The 12,086-nt window shown below is 44.2% G+C and overlaps 1 protein-coding gene across 1 annotated transcript; it reads right to left on the minus strand.

Annotated features, from left to right (window-relative positions):
* Window positions 1–39: 39 nt before the first annotated feature.
* Window positions 40–9,724, minus strand: LOC119214968 (calpain-5-like). Its single transcript, XM_037466672.2, has 13 exons — window positions 9,184–9,724; window positions 7,558–7,746; window positions 7,264–7,395; window positions 6,246–6,454; window positions 5,458–5,650; window positions 5,183–5,373; window positions 4,754–4,831; window positions 4,464–4,659; window positions 4,267–4,389; window positions 2,338–2,540; window positions 1,609–1,730; window positions 1,353–1,489; window positions 40–627 (listed from the first exon to the last, which is right to left on the minus strand). The coding sequence occupies exons 2-13, from the start codon at window positions 7,720–7,722 to the stop codon at window positions 445–447; spliced, it is 1,932 nt and encodes a 643-aa protein (XP_037322569.2). The 5' UTR covers window positions 7,723–7,746; window positions 9,184–9,724; the 3' UTR covers window positions 40–444.
* Between the last annotated feature and the right edge of the window lie 2,362 nt (window positions 9,725–12,086).

Below are 12,086 nucleotides of genomic sequence, written 5' to 3' on the forward strand. Positions count from 1 at the left end.
AAACTGATAAAAGAAGGTGCATTACAGAAAAATATGATACATTTATTTCTTTTAGTTTTTTGATAAAGCAAATGAATGCCATTTCCCTCACAGTATCTATAATAAGTAACATAAAAAAGGAACGATATCCTTACATGCAACTTAAAAAAAACATCAACATAAAAATACTTTAAGTTACATAATGATTCAATGAGTAAAATGAATTTTAGAAAGATTAAACATTTGGATAAAAAAAATGACAGGAATTCACATTCAATCTGTCCCAAACTGCTGCTCTGTGGACTTTGGAAAGAATTTCATAAATCTGCAAATTCTAGTGTAAAATCAGCCACAAGCCCCACAGACAGTTTAAAGGGAGTTCGATGATGCCACATGGCCCAGGTAAGTTTCACAAGCAGCTCATCACCAAGCTGAGCACTGAACACGGCAAAGGCCTCGATGACATCACATGGCGGTCAGCTGAGTGGAAGTGACGATCCTCACGCCGATGTTACCCGGCATCTCGTCCGCCATCTGCCGCCCTCGCTGCCTCAGCTGGAGCGTCTGGGGGCCGCTGTTGTCCTTCACCGACCCGGACAACACCACCTGGCCCATGAACTGGTCCTTCACCCCGTTGCTGTTCCACACCTGGCGACGACCAGACACGCGTTTAAATGTGTTCGATTTACCGTCACATCCGAAAATGACAAAAATAGCTCGTCTGCAGGGCTCTGATTTGGTTACGATGAGCGATGATGCCATGAGGCAATGATGATGTCATGTGCTCTCAATTACATCTAATTATAAGCTACCATTATCTCTCAGTTGTCCAACATCAGCTTTTCTTCTTTGTAGCCGGCTCATTCTCTCATCATTATTAATTATTGTGAGCACTGAATACATTTTTGAACGAAAAATACATTTTTAAAAATGAATTAAAAGAAAACTCTTTATTATATTTGTATAGTTCTTTGTGAAAGAAACATTTTAACTAATATTCTTCAGCAAATACAATCCAAGAGTTTTCTGTTTGCTTTGCAGCACTATGCTTCTTATTCTACCAGTATGAAAACCGTTAAACCAGGGTTTGATCATTATATTAGGGGCACTTGGTCCTAATATACAGTATCTCGGAATGTCATCCGTAATTACGCTTCTCAATAGGCTTAGAAAGACCCTTTGCTCTCAAAACTATCTCATCTGTTCAAAACATATCGAATAATGCCTTGTGTTAAACAAAGCTGCTTCTCTGAGTTTGAAAGGTGACATTTTGGAGATACCTGGTCTCCACAAGAGAGTGACCCACAATGCCTTTCCAGCAGCAGCCACAGAGATCAGTTACAGTCATCGGGGGGAGAGGGGCGCGCTCTCACCTCCACGGTTATTGGCGTTCTGGGCTTCTTCCTGTAGAAAATGGCGCTGGTCGCAAACACCGGTGTCAGGGTGTCCTTCTGGACGGGGGATCGCACCGACCGCCCCTCGCAGTATATCATGACGTAGGGGTCCGCACCTGCGTAAAATAAATAAATCGAAAGACCTTAGCAAACCACGTTGGCGGGATACAAGCCGATCCCACCCATCGGCAGGTTTTGGGGTGATAGTCTGGCCTGTTGCAAAGGTTCCTCTGACCTCCTGTGCTGTCCTGGTTCTGCAGCCCCTCTGCTCCGTGGACGTAGACGTGAGTCACCGCCTGCGGGTACCCGAGGAACGAACTCCAGCACTTCACCTTGGGCTTATCCTCGGTTAGCTCCCTGCAAGAGTGGAGGAGAATTTATGGACCAGGAGATGAAGAGGACATATTTGTTGGTACGCAGATCTTGCAATCATCAAATTGGACACTTTTTGAGTTTTCAATAGCGGAAACTTGGCTTTGATGTATTGGAGGATTCCAAGTGTTTAGTAAAATACAAGAACTCAAAGTCAGCTTTATTGTCAAATCCTCGACGTGTACAAAAACCTAAAAAGGGGCTGAAAAGAATACGTTTCTCTCCAGTCCACCACACAGAGTGAATACTTTATATACTTATATACTTCATTCTAATTCAAGCGTAAACCTCTTCAGTGCAGCAAACAAACTAAAGCTGGAATTAAAATACCAGGACCAGATACAGAATCCAACAGAGTCAGCATTGGTTAAACGTCTAAAGTCTGCCAATAAGAAAGTAATTCACAAAAATCTGACCAAACAAAATCTTTCGCCAAGAAAAGCATCGGGTCGGGAATGATTTGTGAGTGAACATGATCGTGTGGTTTCTCCTCTCATACACAGTCACATTGAGTTGGTTCAATGCTTTCGTCTGTTCAACATGCCACGCCGTGTCCCCCCGTGTCCCCCCGCGTCCCCCCGCGTGGACGTACCTGCAGCCCGAGTCCACGTCGGTGAATACTCGGAGCATGTAGTCCCCCAGCGTGAGCGGCTTGAAGGTGGTGGGGATGATGAGGTAACGGCCCTGCTGGAGCACGCATCTCATGAAGACCGTCCGAGCGTTGATGTAGGCGGACGTGTTCACGCACTGCTGGGTCAGGATGTCGTGCATGCGATACTTCCGGTTCACTTCCACCTGGAAAGAGGACGACGAGTTCAAGTCTGGTGATAAATGCCTTCACTCAACCAATGGAGGAGTCTTAGATGCAGTGCCCTCGAGGCTCCAGGGTTATGTCAGGTTGATGCAGTGTTTGTGCGTGCGTGTGTGTTTGTTTGCATATGCAAAGATCTTGTCATGGTTTACGAGAGACCTGGATGAACTAATTCAACAGAAACCAGGGCGCTGTGGCCTCAAGCATCTTATTCAGGTTTTAGAAAGATTTTTGTCTGCAGAACTCTGACATTGAGAAATCAAGCCAACTGATCATCAGGAACTTAGAACTTAAGACTAGTTTTAATAGTACAGCACTTTTATTCCTCCTTTATTTGAATAAGATTGCTCTTTTGGATTGTTTATACATGTTCTTCTACCTTTCAATTAGTATAATTGTATATTACAGGCTAGATTTTGTATGGTTTTCAATGGTACTGTGTTTTGCTCATTATATGTAACTTTTTGGGAGAAGGCAAACAAAGGCCATCTAATCCAGACAGATGTCAAATTGAATTTGTGTGTAAAGGGCCAGTGAAGAAACGTTTGCTGCAGACACAGAATCTTCTGCCTCCTGGTGGTAGAAAAATAGTTAATTCTTTGGACAGAGTAATATGATTGTTGCACTATTATGGTATGTTAATCAGGCATAACGTAAAGCAGCATATTTTATTTTGGAGAAGTTGATATCAGGCCATAATTTAACATAAAAGTCACAGTCCTCCTCCAGGTTTTATTGAGATCCCCTATGATGTCATCAAATACATTTTCTAAAATGTCTTTCCTGGTTCATAACTGTCAATCTGATGAGAGAAAAAAGACAGAGGGCGAGTCTTTCTTTGACCCCCCCCCCCCCCCCCCTGGTAATCTTGTCAAAGATTGTCAGCGTCTGGACTCTGTCAGATGAAGGAGGAAGACACGTCATGGTATGATGACCATAGATGACCAGGGTTAAAGCTTGCTTTCTGAGTCACATGCTCCTTGTGGCACCAGCATTTACTGCTGTCAGGGACTGCCCCCCTGGCAGCACCTCCGTTTGAGTGATAAGAGAGTGTGTGTGTGTGTGTGTGTGTGTGTGTGTGTGTGATTGAATTTAGCCAGGTTTACTAAGCAGTAGTAGGGGAAAGGTGATGTATGCATGCGGTTACATGGCCTCATATGAATGTGACAATCCGATCCCAGCAAGTAGGAGAAAGTCTAGTTTGGCTAAGTTTCCCTTAGAGGACGGTACTGACTTTAAAGTTTAACTCAGGTCAGACCTCTACTGAAACGCATTGATGAGTTCCATCATTTTATAATAAAGGCAACTGAACTCTTTGCACCCTACAAGGAGTGTAGAGTGAACTGTCACTATCCTCCTTTGGTTCAACTCTGTTTCTTATACGTAAATAATCAGCTGAAGAATGTGAATTTGTTGTGCTAAATCATGTGCGATTTAGACCCGTGTCGACATGGGCCGTTTTTGCTCCGATAAAGTCATTAAAATCCCATAACCGTTCACTGTTTGCTCAACAAATGAGTAGAAAACTCAACTGCTGCCAAATTCTTTCACCAAAACGAAAGCCAGACTGAAACAAAATGACCTTGTTTTCCCTCTCGAATAAACTGACCTTTGACTTTGTCTGCGTACCACAATTCCCCCTGTTTTGAACTCATAAGGAACCAAATCACTATAGACCAGCAGCAGACATCAGTATGGTGGGAGTCTTACCTTGAAGACACCAAAGCCAATGCTCAGATTTTCTCCTTGACCAAATCTTCTTTGGCTTTTCATGTCCTTCTGTTGCAAAGAAATTAGAACCTCGTCGGCCTCCTTTGTAACATCGAACAGGTACTGTAAAAGAAAAGAAATGCTGAAAAACGAATGAACGCATGCTACGTGAGGGATCCCTTCAGAGCCCTCAGTACCTGTGGGTTCTGCAGGAAGGTCGGCTTGTGGTTACCGCAGCCGCCGCAGCGGTTTAACAGCGGCTCTGCGTTCTTGGTCCAGCTCCCAAAGTGCGCCACCTCGTTCCATGTCTTATAGACACTGATCAGAGAGGTGTTGATGAGACGGCAGATATCGGCATCTGTAAAGAACTTGCACCAGTCTGTGAACTCCATCCTGTCCAGGTGAAACCGAAAATGTATTATTGGAAAACTCAACGGGTGCACTGCGATTAAGAGGAACTTTGAAAAAAGAAAGAAAAAATGCTCACCAGAACTCGCCATCATCCTCCACAGTGATGCCGAGTTTGCCCCGCTCCATATCCCCAACCTTGGACCATTCCTCAGAGCTGACAAACAGCAAGCAAAGCAAACAAAGATGAGGAATGCACTCGAGAGGAATATGTTGCATCCACCTTTTGGGGTCAATTGGCTTTTCGCGCCGGAGTTTTGATCCTCAAGTTTGGTTACAAAGGTCAAATATGATGGAGAGGAATGTTCTATTATCGGATTGTTTGCTGTCCACTCCTTATGCAACGTCCTCACAACAAAATATGACGAGCACCCTCTAAATCTTTCTTCATGACCCTCGTTAGCTCGCGAGTGGGAGTGTGTGGTTTGCACGGCTCCCACTTCCTGCTCTTCCTCTGGTTCCATCTACAACAGTGGAGAAGAAGCCGGGAGTTTAAAGCACTTCTCACCTGTCACTCCAGGCTCCTTTCCACTCAGTCTTGCCCCAGGGGTTTCTCATGCGGATCAGAGGGATGGTTTCATTCTTGAAGTAGGCCATGAGCCCGTGACCCATGCGCACCTTCTTCACTGCGGTCACCGAGTACGCGTGGCCTTTCACCAGGCCGTTAGACATCCTGAGCTCGAGCTCGTGAGGCTGCGCCTGATGAAATTATAACAGGCAACTGGTCAGTATCGCTGAAGTATAGAGGAAAAAAAAAAGCAAACATTTAGGACGAACACACACCTTAATTGAGCAGCTGATGATTCCTTCACGTTCGTAGACCTTCAGCAGATCCTCAAACAGCTTGTCCTGCTTTTTGGGGTCCTTGTAGTAAGCCTCGGCCTCCAGGTTGATGGCTTCAGCCACAGCTCCAGTGAAATCCACCACAGCGTCTCCGGTGTTTCCCCCCTCCAAGGCCTCATAGCAGCCGGTAAGCCTGGACGCGAAAGGTGTCAAAGTCCAGCGACAAGTTAGAGAAACACAAAACTACCAGCAGTTTAACACCAAATATATATATATATATATATATATATATGTAGATATGCAAGTTGGGTTCAGTTGCATGACTAATGCCTCAGAATGCTCTTAGATTGGTGGTTAAAAAGAGACAAATTGATTAAAAACCGGTTGCATTAGGGTTAGGGTTCGGGGTTAGGGTTATATTAACACGGACTTGAGGTCGGACAGAAAGCCGCCCCTCCCCTTTGCCAAGACTGATGGGAGAGCTTTGTTGCTATGGCAACAATTTGTTCAGGTCCGTTGGAGTTACTTAGCGGCAACTATTTGTTGCAGCTGTGGCTCTTCGGGTAACATAATAGCGTCTCGCCCTTTAATTACGTGGTTGGTCGTTACGTTTCTACTGTTGTGGACCCCTGCCGACTGTTCATGTTTCAAAGTGTCCTTGAGGAAGACACTTCATGCAACACATACAGTATATGGAAGTGTTAATACCATGTCCGGAGGTTATAGTGATCTCCGAGACTTGGCCTACTGGTCATGCATCTGGCCCCTGCAGGTTTAAGTGTACTAACTTGGCGTAGGCCTTCTCCAGCAGAGCGCTCCAGAATTCGTTGTTTTGCTTTGAGTGACAGTAGATGAGTTCGCCGTTGATTGTGGGCAGCCGGTCATCCACCACCACATCCACCCACTCTCCGAACACCCAGAACTGAAAGTGGAAGATTCCGCCGTAGGTCGCCGGCTGCTTGTGGTCCCACTCCTGCGTTGTGTGGTCAGGAATTACCTGGAAAAACACAAAGCAACAAATACCAGTGTGACTAATGAGTCACAGCTTAGTGTCACATGGTCCCAAATGTGATGTAACAGACATGATAAAATGAATACAAATAATTGAATGGTGGTGTAGTATTACACAAGGGAGGTAATATAATTTTTAAGGTAAATACACTTTAGTGCAGTGGTTCTCAAGTGGTCTGGCTCCGGGACCCACCATCACCCCTTAATGACAAGCCGCGACCCAAATCAAGGAACATTCTCAACTTCTCAAATTTATTCAAAATCAAGTTCCTAAGCTGAATTTTTTTTTTTTATATTCAGGATGTTTAATTATCCTAAAAACCCAATGTCTCCCCCATATCAGAATGGTTTGACCCAACCTGGCACACGCTGCTGAAAACATGGAATGACCAGCCGGCAAAAATAACCACACTCCGCTGCATTAAAAAAAGTCCCTTCAAAATAAAATCACAGGATGAATTTTTTTGAGGATTTTTATTTTCCCATGCAAAGGCCCAGGACCCATTAAAAACGGGTCCGCGACCCACCAGTTGAGAATCACTGCTTTGGTGTACTCTCAATTCCAGTTCAGAATAGAGATATTGTAAATAATGTTCATCCAATCAACACCTGATTGCAGTTTCGTATTTAAAAGCTTTGGATTGACAGCATCCTTTCTTAAAGATTAAAGCTGAAACATACGTCGCACACATGGATCATAAGACCCTTCCAGAGGTAGAGCAAGAGGGTTCAAGCTACACTACATAAGCCTTATTAAAATGTCAGTTACACACATTCTCAACCCAATAAATGCACCTTTTTCCAGAGGTTTGGCTTCAAAGCCAGACAGGAGCACGCCGCCACAAACCAGCAGTTCCCCACAGATCCCTGGTTCAGGTCATGGGAGCTGATGCCCTTCACAAACAAATGAGGCTCGCTGCTTATCTCCTGGCGGGCGGAAAAGTCAACGGGGACGGATGTTACACGTTTTCTTTCGGCATTCTACACTCTGCATGTACATTTCCGCCTGGTGCAGAAAAAAAAAAACACACACATCTCTAGCCATAATCCATCTGCCCACGACGTACCAGTGCCGCCTGGGCCACTCACCCCTGGTCGTTTCCACTCCACAACCCCGGGAGGTGGGTTCCGGAAGAACAGCGACGCATTGGTGGCCGGGAACTCCGGGTCCTTGAATAGCGTCTTGTCATTGATGCAAACTTTCTTCAGCTCAGAGTAGTGCTGGTTTTTGTAGGGGACAGCGGAGGAGAACATGGTCCAGACGCTGAAGCCTCACAGCTGCAGAGTGACGACAGACACCGGACGCCGTCAGACTTCGTGTCGGGGTCAGCTTTAGGAATGGTTTCCCTTTTTTGGGGGGGGGTTTAAAAACCAGCTCAAGTGCACCCAATTAGAGGCATCGCCAAGAAAGACGAGATAGATGAGCAAACAAGTATAAAATGTTATTCACAGTATTTTAGAATCAAAGTTATGCGTGTTGAATGAAATGGTAAATTCACAGCACACAGGTGGAAAGCAATATTTATAACAAACATTTCCTTGTAACAGCTCGGCGTGCTGCAATCGTCTGATGGACAGCGGGAATTCACAAAGGCCTTTTCATTTCATTTTCTCATCATGGCTGAAGAGAACGCAGGAGGACGTCCCTTCACACAACAACTAAAGGCCACGACGGCATCCGAGACTGGCCGTCCGTTGACCCGCTTCAACCCAAACTGTGGCGTGTTATAAAAAAACTAGACGGAATGTGTTTACGGCTGGATTCGGCCTCAAGCTAAAGGCTACTAATGACACACAACACAGTTGTGTTCTCTGGGGAATTGTGATATTTTAGCTCTTGATCTTTTTTTGTCCCGCCACGCCGACCCCTCGGGGCTGCGATTGGACTATAACATCTTTTTGGGAAAGAAATTTGGATGTCTTGTGTTCGCCAAAAATAGCACTCTAAATCATACATTGACAAGCGACAAGAAGTTTGGTTTTTACGGGAAAGACCCGAAAACAAGATAAGATAAGAAAGAGAGAGCGAAAGAAAGAAAGAACAAGAAAAAACGAATGTAATAACGGAAACTGAAACAGCAGATGAAATGGAGAAGAGAAAAGAAATGGAAACGAAGCAGAAACAACACGAATCCAGTCACAATAGAGAAGTGTCCAAATGCTTCACCTGCCCGTATCACCCTCCCACGCACAGGTGACCTAAGCAAGCATGACTCGACACATTGTTGGAGCCGCACCCGCGCTGTTTGCTGCATTCCTCGCTGGATTTTATTACCTGTCGGTGCTATTGTTCAACGTGACATTAGGAAAGAGAGAGAGACACCTTCAAAAAAAACGCGTCGTGGGTGCTGGCGTAGACGAGGTCGTGAGTGCCCGAAGGCAGCTTATTTTTAGTCGGTTTTGAGGATTGTAAGTGTAGCAAAGGGTCCGGAAAGTGTTTTCTTTTCTTACATCGACCACATTAGTTTACACAGTTTGATCCTTTTAACGTCTGTAAAGGTGGTGGCGGCTCACATTCCATTGTGTTCCTCCCTCGTGACGTCCGTGACACTGTTTTAAGTCTCTTTCAGTGCTGCTACAGCGCGAAGATAAAGACCTGACGGGACAACATGATCTGAAGCCATGTTTGAATATTTCACATTTGAAAAATGTACCGAGAACTGACGGATTAAAGCATAAAACACCACTTTTTTTAACATAACAGGCAACACTCACCTGTGGCGGTGCCGTCGATGAGCTCCAACAGATTCTCGTCCTGCTCATCAATCCAACGTTTCTGTCTCATGAAGCGCAAAAACCAGTTTCTTTGGTTCCAGCTTCTGGCTGCCCAGGGCTTCCCCAAACACACGCTCATTCGCACAGGAACACGCAGGCTGGGAACCGGTCCGACGAGCCCCTCTCTGCAGCAGGAGGCGTGAGGCCGCCTGCAAAGAGAGGGAGGGAAGGGGAGACTGAAACTGAACACCTCATCACTCCCACCCCGCTCAAGCACTCCAACCAGGTGAAACGAGCTAAAACACGTCTTCTTTCCATGTTTGTTCTTTCGCAACAATGGGGGAAAACTCACGGATTGTTCCAGCTGTTCTCTTGTTAGATCTTTTGCTCTCCTTTGTTTTTTAGATCTTGCTTCGGGCCGTATGATTTTGAGCGGTTTAACACCTTCGGACGCGGCAAACTCGTCCAGGTAATTGCAGCTTTGGAAACTGAGATCTGAAGGAGAATGTAACGTGGGGAGGTCGATCCATGCAAACCCCGAGCAGACGGGAAGAAGAAGGAATTGCAGAAAGTCGCGTGATTTTGAAAGTTTTTTAAAGACATGATCACAAGTTCATGGGAAAGGGCTGGTTCGAGGGAGGGAAATAACAGTGTGAGAGTCACAAAGCGTTGGGCATGAAGGCATTTAAGAAGATTACCATCAGTAAGGCCTTTACACACTGGTTTGAGGGACGCGTGAGATAAAAGGTCTCTCTCATGCCCGTTACAAAATAAATCCCAAACCCTATTTTTCAGGCAAATGATGCACATTGTTTCCATTATTCTAAATATTTGTATTTTAGATTCTTGAGGGGGTCTTTTTTTATGTCATTTATAAAGCCATTATTACCAGTAACACTTGTATTGTCAGATTGACCCACCACAGATGATGTTGAGCTCTCTTGCTTAGGACATGCAGAGAGCATGTTATTGGCAATTTCATTAAAACGATGCCATAATCACATTAAAAAAAAAAACTAAGTAAAGCAGTTGAAAATAATGATGATGATTCAAACCTGGCAACTTTAAACTGTGTCAGTGGAGTCGGAGCGTGACGATGTCGCTCAGTGGGTTCGCTCCGCCAAGTGTTTTTCAGGAGGATCAGAAGGGGATTTAGGAGCAGCCCGGACGTCCAGTGCCTGGCGGATCGTTTAACTCCAGCAGATCATTCCTTGCACGACCATTGTTGGCCCCGCCAGCATCACAGGTTCCTTCTTGGGGAAGGACCCGACCCAGGAACCAGGAAGTTGGGGACTACTGGCGTTTTGTTTGTTATTGTTTCGCACATAGAATAAATCCGGCCTGCGTTTGGATCCTATCCAAGCAAGGCAGGACAAAAAGTACCTCATCAACAAAGTAAATATATACAATATATATATACATATATAATATGAAATCCTTCTTCGTCTTGCACATAACAAACGGGCAGTTTTTTTTTATTTTTATGACAAAATATGCTTATAATGTAATACATATATACAAACTGAAATAAAACCTTTAGAGATTTTAGCCTCATGTGCTGTCCTCTAGCGCCACCCCGAGGACAAGCTGGGTCGACTTGCATGAATTTAGACTTTTCATTTTGCTTTTAGAGAAGCAGTGGCTTCCACTTGTACTTCAGCAGCAACACTACAATTGATCTATTTCTTTGTAATTAATCTAATGGCCTTGCAGATTGATCGAAATCCCCGTTTTCTATGTTTGAAAACAATCTAACAAAGGAACCAAATGAGCTGATAACAACCCACACAACAGCGGCTGAGTCAGCTTCTGCCTCATGGAAAACCGTAATAGAAAAATGTTTGCTGATGGTTTTAAGAGTTTAAAGCCTCTGACCAACCAGACAGGTGTTTTCAGGTGATCTGATCAGCGCTCACCTCCAAGTGAACTGTTAGCTAGCTTTCTTTCATTTGTTAGACAATTATTGATAGACAAAGATTTGTGACTTAATCAAAGCTTTGGCCGCACTCATCCAGATTCTGAAAGGACCCAATAACTGATAACACCTGTGCAGGTGTAGCGGCTTTAGGCTCTTAAAAAGCGCATGACCTAGAATGACTGGCCCGACTTAGAAGAGACAACATGCACACATAGTAGCCAGTAGGGGGCAGGACATCCATTAAAGGTAATGTGTGTCCTTACTGGAGCCCTGCAGCAGAGGACGCCACAGTGTGTCATACTGCAGAAGTAAGAAGAGACAGAATGACACAATAATAAAGGGGCAGTCATGATTCATAAAGAGGAACTCTAAATTAAGGTGTTGCATATTTATCTAATCTGGGCTTCAGCGTTGCATTTAAAATATGTGGATATAGATGAACACTAATGACATATTCACATCTTTGATAGTTTCATGAATTATCGGGAGGCTGTAAAACTACTTTGAACTGATATTTTATATTTATTTCGTATTTACCGGAGCAGTTGATATTTCTACGGTCAATATGATTGTCAATACAAAAAAAAAAATGTATCCTGATTCTACAGATTAATTTGGTTGCTAATGGACAAAAGAGCACCCATAGTTCACCCATGACATACTGTCCAGTATTAGTATTCTAATTGACTATGTCCGTTTTGCCACTATTGTAAATGTGACGCCGTTCCTGTTCCCATGGTGATTAAGAGGGTTATGGACGAGCTCCACATGAACCCAATAGTATTTTTAACTCAATCTTTTATCTATTTATATATTGACAGATTCTAAGCCTGCAGCATTGATGGAGCACATACTGTACATGTGCGCACAAACAGACTATTGCATGCATTGTTAAATTCTGAATGGAATAGTGAATTGAAAAATTAGACCCCAAAATGTGTATGAACCAGAGCAAAAAAACAAAAACAGACCAGAGGGGTGAAAT

This window comes from Pungitius pungitius, chromosome 16 (genome assembly GCF_949316345.1).
Source record: "Pungitius pungitius chromosome 16, fPunPun2.1, whole genome shotgun sequence".
NCBI classification, from domain to species: domain Eukaryota; kingdom Metazoa; phylum Chordata; class Actinopteri; order Perciformes; family Gasterosteidae; genus Pungitius; species Pungitius pungitius.